The 15,425-nt window shown below is 38.9% G+C and overlaps 1 protein-coding gene across 1 annotated transcript in view; it reads right to left on the reverse strand.

The window, feature by feature from the left end:
* The window catches only part of LOC143275597 (protein RRP5 homolog), a 59,623-nt gene extending 47,816 nt beyond the window's left edge, over positions 1-11,807 (reverse strand). The window contains exons 1-11 of the mRNA XM_076579822.1: positions 11,735-11,807; positions 9,872-9,938; positions 9,010-9,138; positions 7,959-8,123; positions 7,048-7,212; positions 6,287-6,392; positions 4,898-5,019; positions 4,146-4,217; positions 2,531-2,632; positions 1,068-1,274; positions 683-750 (exon numbers count right to left, since the gene is read on the reverse strand). Coding sequence (XP_076435937.1) covers positions 683-750; positions 1,068-1,274; positions 2,531-2,632; positions 4,146-4,217; positions 4,898-5,019; positions 6,287-6,392; positions 7,048-7,212; positions 7,959-8,123; positions 9,010-9,138; positions 9,872-9,938; positions 11,735-11,736 — 1,205 coding nt within the window. The 5' untranslated portion in view covers positions 11,737-11,807. The remainder of the gene's footprint in view (positions 1-682; positions 751-1,067; positions 1,275-2,530; positions 2,633-4,145; positions 4,218-4,897; positions 5,020-6,286; positions 6,393-7,047; positions 7,213-7,958; positions 8,124-9,009; positions 9,139-9,871; positions 9,939-11,734) is intronic.
* Between the last annotated feature and the right edge of the window lie 3,618 nt (positions 11,808-15,425).

Here is a 15,425-nt window from a genome sequence, read left to right on the forward strand (position 1 = left end):
TCATAAAAATCTCTACCCTTAACCCACCAGGTGGCGTCACCGTGATTCGAACCCGGGACCCTCAGATTGAAAGTCCAACGCTTTAACCACTCGGCTATTGCGCCTGTCATGATGTCCCTTTTGAGATCGTTGTTGATCATCCAGTATCAAGAAAGCGGTGTATGGCTGCCTTAAAGATGGGCTAAAAATAGTCATACATGTAATATCACACTTGAAACATTCAAGTGAATGTGGGAGTTAAAGCCCATATAAGCAGGAACAAAAGGAGAAAAAGTCTAATATCAAAGAAAGTAAAGACGACAAGCTATTGGCAGATGTTGCCAGTTTTCATTACAGAATAAACAGTCAAATAGGAAGCTTTTCTGAATATTACAACAACAAAAAAAAGTCACTGAATTTCTTCCAGTGAACTGTGATAATGTGTAAATCTTTCACAAGTGTGATTTTTGTTTGTTGTTATAACTGCAGCAGAGGTGAATACAAACAATTTTGATGGTTTAAACTGGACAACAAAAACATGTTGTTGTTATGATAGCACACCATAGCAGACACTATCAACTTGTGTTGCAGAATACATTGTAACATCTCAGTCACTGTGCTGGGTGACACAACAGCTAAAGGAACCCCAAGCTTCAGCCTGTTAAACATCAACAGTCACAGGAATGGTGATACTGTCACACACCTGCGCTTGGATCCTCGGGGGAAGGCTTTGTTGACATCTTTTATTTTCTCATCGCTGAGATGTTGTATCTGAAAAATACGTGTGAACAATCAGTGGATGCAGGAAAATTACCCGAGACTATCCAACCAATCATCCAACCATCTATCTATCCAATCATCCACCAACCAGCCAGCCAAGCAACCATTCTTCTTACCAACTATCCATCAATCCATCCAATCAACCATCCACCCAACCATCCAACAGTCTATTCATTTAACCATCTGTCCATTCAACCACACATCTTACCAACCAACCACCCATTCATTCAACCATCAGTCTATTCAACCAACCCACCAAATCACCCAACAACACAGTCACAGCACCAATCAGGCACATCATGTCTCACCGGTGCCATTGCAGTGCAGTTCTCCAGCCTGAAGAAGACAGCGCTGGTTTTGTCAATGAACATCACCTCCGCCTCCTCCACAAAATCCCCGACAGACAGACCCCCGAACAGCTCCTCCTTGGACTGTAGACAGTCCAGGATGCCCGGCAGGAGGGAAAGGGAGATCACCTTGGTGACAGGGTGGGTGAAGAGAATACGGCCCTCCACCTGAAACACACATGTCAGAATCATTCAACAAACCCTGCCACACAGACAAAAGTGCTATAACTTATTGACAAGGCACTTGGGATTATAAAGCGCATCCTCCATTAAAAAAAAAAAAAAGTTTTCCATTTCAACAATACATAAGCTGCAGCATACCATAAGGCAAACATCAAAATGACAAACAAGAAGTTGAACGTTGATTTGTCAATTGTCTCAGCAAAGTCTTGTTTGGACCTACAGATAATGCTGAGGCCCTGACATCATCAATCGATCTCTCTTCTCAAGTTGAATCATCCACTCCCTTCTCTGCTCTGTCAGTCTCTGCCTTCTTGAATCCTGGCTGTACCTGCTCCCCCTAGTGTGTTGTTTGAGAGCTGTTTTTATTCTGATTGAATGGAAGGATCTCATTTGTTTTCACTGCCATTTATGTCATACTTCTGGGTTTGGAGATTGACCTCAATACGATTCTGATTCACATTTCGATAGACTTTTATATACATTTTGTCCATTGTTTCACAAGGCACATGAATCAAAGCTGAGGGAGAAAGTATTATATCATCATTTGTTAAATACAGCAATGATCAGTGCTGCTAGAAGTATTTTCATTAACTGCTTTACTTGTGCAACCTTTGCAAAGCAATAATATTTAGATTTCATGAAGGCCCTTGCCATCAACACTCTTGGATCACTGCTGAACAAAGCTCCCACAGTATCTGGTGAATAAGGTGCAATGCTGCAAGTGACATTTTGGCACATTACATAAATAAAAATCGAAATTAAGTTTTGATGGGTGCAACAGCCGAGTGGTTAAAGTGTTGGACTTTCAATCTAAGTGTCCTGGGTTTGAATCTCGGTAACAGCGCCTGGTTGGTAAAGGGTGAAGATTTTTCCGATCTCCCAGGTCAACATATGTGCAGGCCTGCTTGTGCCTGAGCCTCCTTCATGTGTATAAGCAAGAAGATCAAATGCACACGTTAAATATCCTGTAATCCATGTCAGCGTTCGGTGGGTTATGGAACAAGAATATACCAAGCATGCACACCCCTGAAAATGGAGTATAGCTGCCTACATGGCAGGGTAAAAAAAAGGGTCATACACGTAAAAGCCCACTCGTATACATATGAGTGAATGTGGGAGTAGCAGCCCACGAACGAAGAATAAGAAGAAGAAGCAAAACAAATTTAATGGTAAAAATCAAAGTGCACATGCCGAGTATACAGCAACAGCACAATACACCTCATTCTGGAGAATGTACTCACCTCTTGGCCCGGGGTGTACTGATTAAGGCCTTGGGGGACGTGTGTTTTGTAGATGCATCCCTTGTACTTGATGCAGCGCACATACAGTCCATCCTTCAGCACCTTCACAACACACACAGTTCACTGATGTCACAACCAAAGCATCTGTATTTCAGTGGAGTGATGGCCTAGAGGTAACGCGTCCGCCTAGGAAGCGAGAGAGAATTTGAACGCGCTGGTTCGAATCACGGCTCATCCGCCGATATTTTCTCCCCCTCCACTAGACCTTGAGTGGTGGTCTGGACGCTAGTCATTCGGATGAGACGATAAACCGAGGTCCCGTTTGCAGCATGCACTTAGCGCTGGCAAAATTCTGTAGAAAAATCCACTTCGATAGGAAAAAACAAATAAAACTGCACGCAGGAAAAAATACTAAAAAAAAAATGGGTGGCGCTGTAGTGTAGCGACGCGCTCTCCCTGGGGAGAGCAGCCCGAATTTCACACAGAGAAATCTGCTGTGATAAAAAGAAATACAAATACAAATACAAAGCATCTGTATTTCACGCTTCTTTCACAACATCTGTATTTCACGCTTCTTTCACAACCAAAGCATCTGTATTTCACATTTCTTTCACAGCTAAAGCATCTGTATTTCACGCTTCTTTCACAACTAAAGCTTCTGTATTTCACGCTTCTTTCACAACCAAAGCATCTGTATTTCACGCTTCTTTCACAACATCTGTATGTCACGCTTCTTTCACAACCAAAGCATTTTTTGGTTTTTTTTTGTAATGAAATCAAAATATCAAGGCAGTGACAAGGCAAGCTGATAAATAATTATAACTAATAATGTAATTTATAAAGCTCCTTTCTATGCAAGATATGCTCAATAGCACTGCATGATGCAAAAACTGACATGTAAAACACTAAAATGACAAGTTACATATGTAACCCTGCACAGACATCAAACAAAACACCAACAGTATTTTATGCATGCACACACACACACAAAATATCAGTAATCACACACAATATAGCACTAAAAAATACAAATCAACCTTCACAATAACTAAATGATGCAATCTCATAAAAAAATTCACACTTAGAATATATCGGAATGATAAAGTAAGTGATCATGAAAATAATGACAACAACATGACAACAACAACAACAATAAATTACACATTTATCAGTACATGTTTGCAAAAGAGGACACTTCAATGTTGATTACTATCCCCTGTACAAGACCTTGAGTGGTGGTCTGAGTGCCAGTCTTTCAGATGAGATGATAAACCATGGTCCCATGTGCGGGTTGTACTTTGCACATGCAAAAGAACCCACTGCAACAAGTTGCCCCAGGCAAAATTCTGTAGAAACTTTTGATAGTAAAACAAATATACATGCTGACAGAAAAAAAAAGGTGGCACCATGTTCTCCCTGAGGACAGCATGAATTTCATGCATCAAAAAATGTGGCAAAAAAAAAAAGAAAAAAAAAAAAAAGTTCTATCCTCTGTATGGATTGAAGAAGGATGTCTCAAGTCTCTGAACATGTCACTTTATCTATCAGACACAGTTCTGAAGTGAACAGGATCTCACAGAGTTTGATTAGTTCTGAGATATCAATATACCAATACCTTTTGTACAGTGACCTTGACCTTCATGCCTGGCCTCAAACAATCCACTGATGTCACCATATGTGCAGTGACCTGTGACAAATGAAGGGACATGAGATTTAAACACACAGTTTCAGTATATTCTGAACCATAGAAATCAGACTTGTTATGGAACAAAGAAAGACACAGACTCATCAAATTACACAATACTGTGTGCCATAAAAATCATGCCCATTACAAAATGCAGACAGACAGAATTATCTAGTTCCACTACAGTCTGCACAATAAAAGACAGAATTACTCAGTTTCACAATGCTGTGTACTGGAAAAACTTCATTACACAACAATGAAAAACACAGACTCAAATAGTTCTGCTAAATTCTGTGCCATTAAAATCAATATTGTTAAACAACAAAAGAAAGACAAAATTATTAGTTCATCTGTATTCTGTAACATAAAAAACAGCCTGATCATTTCACAGAGACGCTGTATTACTTATTCTACAATGTCATATTCCATAAAAAAGAAGGCCCATAAAACACACAGACACAGACACACACACATTCACACAAAAGTAATCACTTGTCTCACTACATTTTGTCAAATAAGCAGCTTCATTTCAAAACAAATTACTTAGTCCTTCTATACGGTGTGTAAGAACATCAACAAATTTACAAGTCAATATCATAAGACAGACAGAACATTCTAAAAACTAATAAGCATGCAGCAAAGAAACTGCTGTTCTTACAGTACACAAGGATGACATCACATACCTCTGATTCCAAAACGTTGTCGTCGGTAACTTTTATCACTCGTGTCTCTCCAGACATCACTTCCAGTGCAGACTGAGGACTGAGTGTGCACCACACACACTCCCCCTCACTCCTCTTTGGCCCTGCAACATGTCATGTCACATTTACTGTCTGTCTTTCTGCGCAACTGTAACTCCTGTCTTCACTTTTTGTGTACAAGAGGGTTTTTGCATGTATGACCATCCTTACCCTGCTATTCAGGCAGCCACACTTTGTGTGCATGCTGGGTATGTGCATACTTCCATAACCCACCAAACACTGATGCCGATTCCAGGATCTTTAATGTGCTTACTTGATCTTCGGCATATGCACAAACATGAGAGGGGACTGAGGTATGATCTGGACATAATATTATGCTGAAGATTGGAAAATCTTCGCCCTTAATCCACAAGGTGCCGATGCTGGAATCAAACCTAGGATATTCGGATTGGAACTGATGGAAGTCCATTGGTTTAACCATTCACCTATTGCAATAATCAGGCATGTCATGTGTATTGCTGTGCTCCCTGGACACAGAAACTGATAAACATATTTGTCAATGTTAACCCTTTCCCCACTAGATCAATTTAGAGTGCAAAATTCCCCTGTGCTGTAAACACAGAAAGCATGGTGTCTAAGAACAGCTGGGGATCCCCTCTGTGATGTGTAGAAAATATGGCCTATCCTACCACTGAACTTAAAGAGCAGCAGGTTCATGGACAACAGACCAATGATCCGGTCACTTTTCAGTGACATGAGTCCTCTACCGATCTACTGCATAAATGCAAGTTTTGCAGTGAAAAGGTTAAGTGAGCATGCAAATGCATTCACAAAGCTGCTACTGGACTGCTGTCACACAGTTTACCCTGTGCAGCTGGTGTCAGTCACCTCCACAGGAGGATGGGCCTTGTTCACACTTTCTCCTCCACCCACCCCTGTCTTGCAGCTAAACCCTTTTATTTAAAAACAGACTGTACTAAATAATAATGGTATTCTCTCTGGAACTGAGGATGATGATGCATTGTGCCATCATCAGAAGACATCACTGGTGGACATGCATGTGGCTTTGGAGCCTGAAGTCCGTGTCACACATGCGGTTGTAGGTAGGGGAAAAAAAAAAATCAGGTAGTAAATAATAAGTTGAACGTAATGTATTCAACACACTGTCATCACCAACTCAAGTGAAACATTGTAAAATTGTCAGCTATAAAAAACTATGATGCTCTGAAACGAATGCTATATTTATATCACCACAAAGTAATGTAGAGTATGAAAATTAATTTGAACAGGGTTGAAATCTTCAAGGAAGAGAAAACAGAAACATGAAAGTAGGGAAACTGGTCAATTGTTATATTTCACATAGCACTCTACCTTCCTCCGATGACTGGGAACTGCTCAGGAAAGCCTTGATGCCAGGAATGCCGACATCCATTGTACATCCATGTTCCTCTACGCTTTGTATGGCTCCATACAACAACTGGACCACACAACCAAACACAACATAATACAATGTCTAGCATACTGGACTTACAGGCCCTCAAATCAAAGCATGAAAATAATATCAACACACACTCACTGACTCAGTGAAACAAGTGTTTAAAGCAAAAAAAAAAAAAAAAAAAAAAAAATTCACCACCTGCAACAAATCAAAAATAACTGGAAGACATCTTTAGTGGTGCAGCAATGCAAAAAGAAAACCCCCAAAACAAAACAACAACAAAAAAAACAAACCCCAAAAACCCAGCAAATAAACAGACTCCATGAAATGTAAAATCTTTCTTTATCTTGGACACTGACAGACTTTGATTCTTATCTTCTCAATACAGTTACTAGTCATATTTTTTTATGGACATCTGAACTCATTAAACTTTCTCAAAACAGTTTGTCATGAGAGTATTTTCTGAGCAGGCTGAAGCTCAGGCACTATTTGGCCAAGTGATTTGTATTCTTCAATCATTTATAACATCTTTTCCCCAAAGAAATGTCACCTGAAGAAACTAAATCTGAAAATCAAACATGTGCATGTATGCAAAGGTACATAATGTGAATAAAACATGCAAGAACTTCAAGTCTTAGAGTCAACAAAAATACACAACAATGCGGCACTGTCCAGCACAAGAAGGAACACTCACACATCCAGTTTTCAAGGCACTCAGAGGAAAACTTTTGTTGATAACGTCTGGACAGGTAGATAACTCCACCAGCCTCTTGTTGGACTGACCCGTCATCTTGGCAGAGGTCACGCGACACTGGACAGCATCTCCGACCCGGAACAGGTTTTTCAGCGTAGGCACATCCTGAAAGTAAGTGAGAACTTTAGGGTCAACAGTCAAGTTACCGCACAGGAATGAAAATGAGTGAACAATTTTCTGTCTGAAGATTATAATACTAAATTTCATCGAACCTAAGGTAATAATTCTTTCACTCAACTTTTACCCATGAGCCTTATAATAGGGTTTGTCTAATGCATGGTGAAAATATATCATTACTAAAAAAAACCCAACACTGCTATATTACCTCTAAACCCAGAAATGGGATATCATCATATGGTGTTCGGCTATGGTGAAAACGAATGAAAACTTCCATGAATCTGAAGATATTTTTTTGAAGAACGTGTGGTGTAGCATATACGAATCACTGTTCACCCACTGATGCCTTCTTAAAACTTAAACTTTACAGGCATTTTGGTTTTTAATTTCTACTGCAGTAATTTCACGCTGGTACAACATTATCTTCTTCTTTGTCATATCAATCTCGTATAGTTTGACGATAATCATAATCTGCCCTTCCAGTTCTTTTTTTGTTTTTTTTCGCTGTACATATTCTTCTTTTGTCATTTACAAACTTACCATTTTTTGTGTTATATTTTTAGATACCAGTTTTTGTACTCTTGTACATAATTAAACACTACTCTATGACAAGCAATTCAAAGGAAACAAACTCACACATAAAACCTTATCTTTCAATGTCATGAAAGGGGAAAGAAAAACCAAACTCAAATGTACCCCAAAATCATCTAAGTTTAGCAACAACATGAACATACCTCAATTTCATCGTTGTCAGCCACTGACTGCAGGTGTTGAGAAAAGACCTGCGAAACCTCGGTGATGGGAAGAGTACCCAGCAGGCCATGGGGCAGAGCCACCATCACTTTGTAGTCCGCCACCTCCTTCACCCGCCCCAGCACCAACAGTCCCTCTTTCAGCGTCTGTAGCACAACATCAACCAACCAATCAACATGGAAACAAGCAGAGCGATTTTGTTGTTGCTTTTTTTTTTTTCCTTCTGTTTTTGTTTGCTTATCATTTTTTTGTTTTTAACTTTTTGTGTGTGTATTGTAGATTTGTACCAGTATTTGGGAACATTTAGCTGCACCTTATGTATTCATGAATTTTTAACAGATTTCAAAACTTCAGAATTGCTGCAGCACCCATGTTCCCTCTTTTCTACAAATAGGATTTTATGTGTATGGTGGTTTTTACCCCACAATAAAGGCAGCCATGCTCATTGCTGGGTAAGTTCAGGTTTCCCTTAGCCACTGAACACTGACATGAGTTACATGATCTTTAACATGTATATTATATATTTGATAATTTGAATGTGTTTACACATAAAGGAATAAAGTACTGGCAGGTCTGCACATATGTTGACACTGGAGACTGGAAAAAGTCTCTACTCATTATCCATGCTGATACCAGGGTCATACCCTCACCTTCAAATCGAGTGCTAAAAGCTTTAATGACTATTTCACCCACTTACATATCAACTCAAAACACTTACTTAACAACATAGTGCAAATCACACCTGCAGTTTAATCAAGGCATTTCACTAAATGTAGCATGATGTACACAGCAATTACAAGGTAAAGGAGAAAGAAAGCTGGAGTATCCAGAAAAAAATCCCCTCAGGACTGAATCAGGGCATGAACTGGATACATACTAAAGTTTAGAAATTGGCTTTACTTTAGTTCTAAATAACAAACGGATTGTCGACATGTAAACCACTAAACCACAAGTTGCTTCCTACACACAAATATAATCATCATCAACTTCATTCAAACTTAATGCACAAGATATGCATTAAAGAAACATTACCTGGAATGTCAGACGATCGACCTCAGTGTTTTGGGTCTTGCTCACATGCTTTACGATGTGTTTTCCTTTGGCCTTGACCTTCCTGTCTGACAGTTTTACCTTCCTCTTCTTGGGAGCTGATTCTTCTGTCTGAACACAGAGTTACTTAAAATATATCATATGTATGTATGCAATATATAGATATGTGTATGTATAATTTAAACACATTCATGATACCGTACTTACATTTAGAAAGAAATCTTGGAATTGAGTAATGGACTCAGCAAGAAACACTAGACTTAGAAAGAGAGTCAGAAAAAGAGAGAGAGAAGAGGACACATAGATAGACAATGAGTCAGACAAAGAGACAGAGACAGACAGACAGACAGAGAGAGAGAGAGAGAGAGAGAGACAGAGAGAGAGAGAGAGTTACAGACAGATACAGACATAAACTATAAAGTCAGGAAAAGAAAAAGGCAGGCAGACACTGACAGACAGTAAAAAGACTAAGTTTGACTTGTTAAAAGTTTACAAAACACACTTTTAATTTTAAAAGTAAATCCAACATCATTTCATTGATGACAACAATGAATAATTAATACTACTAATAATAACAACATTAAAGCTCTGCAATGCTACAAAAACAATCTTCCAAGGAACTGTTGAAGGAGGGATATAGAGCAGAGGACATAAAAAAATAATGGACTATCAATATAAGAATATTGTAGATTGGACAAGAAGAACATTTGCAGTGACCCAGGCTTTGACACACAATCAACAGACCTGAAAGAATCTGGTGAATAGTTCTTCTGCACGAACCCAAATGACTTCTTACACTGTGTTACAGTGTCAAGGTACAGAAGAAGAAGATTATGCTACATACCTTATCTTCCTTTGCAGGACGTTTTCCCCCACGGGGAAAGTTCTCTTGTTTACTCATGTTCAAATTCCTGAAACATTTGTTGTGAAAGACAATAAATAAGATTTTATCAAAATCCAAATTCCATTAAGTCGATCAACATCATCACATTCACAGTACTCATATCATGCAACAAGTGACAGACAAGTGTTCATAAATCATTTTCTGCATGTCACTGTGTATATATTTGTCAGTCACCACTGTATGAGCATGTGTGTGTTCGTGTCTGTTTGCATATGTGCCAACGACGTGTGTTTGTGTCTGTGTGCATAGGCTTTAAGAGTTATTAATTCTCTGGTTGAAGGTCACGTGAATTTTAAAGAAACTATGACTCTAGAGCAGCGTGCAATTCTTGACTGAAATATCAGTGAATTTTGTCTTTGTTTGAATTCAGAAAAGAAACAATGTGCCATTGGTAGTTTTGGCTTCAGTTCCAGTGATAATCATTAACCGTTTAACGGCATATTATAAGCTTCTCTCTCTCTTTCTCTCTCTCTCTTAACATCTGTATTCATTCACGTGTACTACTCATAGCAAGAATTTGAAGCACCTTGAATAAGCATCAACAAAACGTGCGTACCTTCCTGTTTCTCCGAGATATATCAAGTGACTTTGTGACTATGGACCCATAAAATGTTTTAGTGCTGAAAAATGAATTATGTGTGTGAGTGCTGATGTGTGTGTGTGTGTGTGTGTGTGTGTGTGTGGTTGTTGTTCTCTTATTCAAACTGACATAATGGCTTTATCATTATGGTGAACTGAATCAGTGAATGCTACAAAGTGACAAACTGGTTTATAAATTATCATATAAATTTGAAAAAGCCTCTCATATTTTCTAAATAATCAAAAGTGAACAGAACATTACATTATCAATAGTATAACAGAAACGAAAAGAAAAGAGCATACCAGACTTTTTTTTTTTTTTTTTTGATAACCGCTGATTCAATATAAATTCATAAAACAAAGAAATAGCTAAATAAAAAAGATTAAAATGTTTGCTAACAGTGATACACTAATCTTTGCTGATCTTTGGTTTTAGCATGTCAGGCAAACATAGCTGATTATACTCGACTTCGAGCTGAGAGACTGTGGTGTGTGGGACGAGCCTTTGATTTTGAATGCACATCTAATTTTCAATCGGATTATCATTGATAAACATGCACTATATAGCAGTGTGTATTGTACTGTATTGTATTGCATTTCATTGTATTGTATAGATCTTACTCTTCAGGAGGAAGGTGGCAGAATGGTTAAGACGCTCAGCTGCCAATACAGAGAGTCCGTGAGGGTGTGGGTTCGAATCCCGCTCTCGCCCTTTCTCCTAAGTTTGACTGGAAAATCAAACTGAGCGTCTAGTCTTTCGGATGAGACGATAAACCGAGGTCCCGTGTGCAGCACGCACTTGGCGCACTGAAAAAGAACCCATGGCAACGAGAGTGTTGTCCTCTGGCGAAATTACGTAAAATGAAATCCACTTTCATAGGTACACAAATATGTAAGCATGCACTCAAGGCCTGACTAAGCGCGTTGGGTTATGCTGCTGGTCAGGCATCTGCTCAACAGATGTGGTGTAGCGTGTATGGATTTGTCCGAACGCAGTGACGCCTCCTTGAGAAAGTGAAGAAAAAAAAAATTTAAAAAAATAGGAAGGAAGAGAAAAAATGTATAGATCTTTGCCCACTGCATCGCAGATCGCAGTCATTGATCAGTTTCTATAAAGTATACTTTAAGGATCTGATCACATTCAAACATTGCAAATGTGCGATTCCGTAACAATTATTCCTATCTGAAACAAGCGACAAGACAGACAACGAATAAGTTACTTACATGTAATTTACAAAACGTTTCAAATACTCCTTCCTCCAACCACGTTTACTTTCGACCACCAACACATGTGGGTTCTTTTACCGGAAATACACAATAATGACTACCAACCACAATCAACCCCAAAACGCAAAAAATGTCCAAAAGTCATACAACAAAATATAATTTTTTCACGAATTTCGCACAATTTCATGAACTCGTGAATGAAAGGGATTGGTTTTTGGGTAGATATTTAACTTTCCCCCTTTTTATTGTGGATTAAAGTTTTTGGAACTGTTCAACTATTCCCCATAACACATTAAATTTATCATGACATATAGTTTAAGTTTCGCATTTCACACTTACACCATCTCTGCAGCAGAAGAGTATATTCAAGTTATAAAGGACATTTCTTTTGTGAAATGTTTGTTTGTGGTATTGGACTTGCAAAGTACACAACTGACGCTATCTACACCATCACTGATTTCATTTACATCATGGAGAAGGGTGGGGTGGAAATGTGTGGGTTTTTTTTAATTTAAAAAAAAAGAAAAAAAAAGGAGGTGTTCACGGTGATCAGGAACTTATCATTTTTTCAAAAGAAACACACACACACACACACACACACACACACACACACACACAGACAGAGAGAGAGAGGTAATGGTGGTGGTGAGGTGGGGAGGGGGGAGTTTCAAAAGTCAAAGGAAAAAAGAAGAAGAAGATTTAATGTCAGGCCTCTGGCACAAAAATACATGTGCAGTCAATACAGCGTATTCTGAATTACATGTCTATGAAGTATTTTTCTTCTGAGATTGAGTGCCTTGTTTATATATATAAACACCGACAATTTCGAGATTATTTCAGCATTTTCGCTAAAAAAAAAAAAAGAAGAAAAAAGAAGAAGAAAAGTTTGAAAAATGATGGATGTCTGCAAAGCAGCCAATTAATAATGTTCTAACTCATATCTCGATGCAATATTCTTTGGACATACAAAAAGAAAATGTTTTCATTTTCATTTAAATATGATGTAACAGAAAGGGCAGTAACCGTCAACAGTGTTCAAATTTGGTCTGCATTCGAAATAAATATGTTTAATGGGAGTCTTACCCGTTCTAAACTTTGCTAATGCACTTTCGAGAGTTAACGTTCCTGGGCTGACTTAAAGCTTCCCAAGCAAAGCCAAAACCATAACTATAATTATAAAACATGACGTACATGACACGCCCATGCAACATAGTTTTGGCTTCAGTTCCAGTGATAATCATTAACCGTTTAACGGCATATTATAAGCTTCTCTCTCTCTTTCTCTCTCTCTCTTAACATCTGTATTCATTCACGTGTACTACTCATAGCAAGAATTTGAAGCACCTTGAATAAGCATCAACAAAACGTGCGTACCTTCCTGTTTCTCCGAGATATATCAAGTGACTTTGTGACTATGGACCCATAAAATGTTTTAGTGCTGAAAAATGGATTATTTCTATAAATTCTTGTCAACTATTAACCCAGTATTTCCGTACATCAGTATAGTGTGTGTAGGGTGTATTTTGTGTCTTTTTTCTGCGAGTTCATATCTGCAGTTTGTAGTATTGTATTGGTGGATACAGATTTTGTTTTTCCACTTCTATGTCCTCATGTGCTCTTGTGCCCGCTTGCTTTGTCTTTTACAGATTTTAGCGATATACTAAAATTGATGATAAGGTAACATATATGATACTCTTACCAAGCAGCTGACATACTGTTTTATAGCATACGCTCCACCTTCAGTGGTCAATATATATATTGATTGATTGATTGATATGGATACTTGTATAGCGCATATCCTCGGTCGGAGACCAAGCTCTAAGCGCTTTACAAACACGGAGTCATTTACACAACAGGCTGCCGTCTTGGGTAGAGCCGACTGACGACTGCCACTGGGCGCTCATCACTTAAGTTCATTTCCTGTGTCATTCAATCAGATTTCAGGCAACACGCACACACACTCAGACAGACATATATCATTTTACGTGTATAACTGTTTTGTTTATTTACCCCGCCACTGTGTAGGCAGCCATACTCCGTTTTCGGTGGTGTGCATGCTGGGTATGTTCTTGTTTCCATAACCCACCGAACGATGACATGGATTACAGGATCTTTAACGTGCGTATTTGATCATCTGCGTGCGTATACACACGAAGGGGGTTCAGGCTCTAGCAGGTCTGCACATATGCTAACCTGGGAGATCGGAAAAATCTCCACCCTTTACCCACCAGGCGCCGTCACCGAGATTCGAACCCAGGACCCTCAGATTTAAAGTCCAATGCTTTAACCACTCGGCTATTGCATCCGTCTATATATATATATATATATATATATATATATATATATATATATATATATATATATATATATATACCAATGCTAACGAACCATGTCGTGTGGATAATAAACCAGCGGTGTTTGTGTAATATGCATCAGTTTCAGTGGGTTTGGATGTGGGTATTATTTTGTATACATGACGGGTGGACATTGTGGAATTAGGTATACACGTGTGAAAGCGAGAGAGAAGATCAAGGAAACAAGTGGCTAGGGTGATGATATCTCACTCTCCGCTCTCATATCGTTTAGAAATCTCTGTTATAAATGAAGCGTCCTCCATTCTGAGTTTCATTCCCTCGTGTGCAATGCAAAAAGGCAGCAACAAAACATGTTCTGAAAGCTCAGTCCTGAACGCAAGTCTTCTCGTCTGTTGACAGAAAGAGTAGGTATACTACATATTCTACAAACCCGATTCTTCCAATGTTTACAGTTAAACATGGAACCTAGTGGCACGTACGGTGTGTTATTTTACATACGAAAAACGGCCTCATTTCCAATATGTAACACATGATGACACTTGAAAACTGATCCTCCTCGACTGAAACTGCCCGCATGTGATAAACGACACGTTGTAAACACAGCTCATTTCGTTTTTTCTACTCGCTGCACGTCTTCGTTATCTTTACAATGTTACTCTGCCCGATGTTGAACTGCAGAAGTAAATCAGCAGCTATGATTCTTTTTGGAGTTTAAAACTGTAGTCGTAATCATTTTGGTCGAGAATGAGAGAAACATACAAAAGGCCTTTTGTCTTTGTGACTTTCCGAAAAATCAGTGATTCAAGTGACCAGCTCGCCGTTGCATCAATGTTTATGTATGGGTCAGTGACTGATGACCAACCCCACACACAAGCATTAGTGTCAGTGCCGAAAAGGGAGTGGTCAAACAAAAGCACAACATCTCAGTCGTGGAACAGAAAGTACTTGCAAGGCAGCGAACTAACTGCTGTGCTTTCTGTACACACCTCCAAGCCAGACTGTAAATATCGTGGTTCATGTGGACGTGGTTGCTCTGAGTTGAAGGCAAGATGTATTGCATACAATTATCAGTCTGTTTGTCGATGGCTCGGTCAATTTTTCTCCGAGTTGAAGGGAATATGTATTGCACACATGAGTGTCATATCTGTTGGTGGTTTGGTCCATTTCTTCGAGTTTCTTAAGATGCATTGCATATCATCAGCTTGATGTCTGTCGATATTTTGGGGTCGGAACATAAAATGCTTGTGGACTGGATCGAAGGAAAATGAGTGGAACAGAGAGAGAGAGAGAGAGAGAGAGAGAGAGAGAGAGAGAGAGAGAGAGTACAACTCTTCAAGGATGTAGAATGAATGTAGCGGAGAAGAGATCGAGGT

This window comes from Babylonia areolata, chromosome 2 (genome assembly GCF_041734735.1).
Source record: "Babylonia areolata isolate BAREFJ2019XMU chromosome 2, ASM4173473v1, whole genome shotgun sequence".
NCBI lineage: Eukaryota > Metazoa > Mollusca > Gastropoda > Neogastropoda > Buccinidae > Babylonia > Babylonia areolata.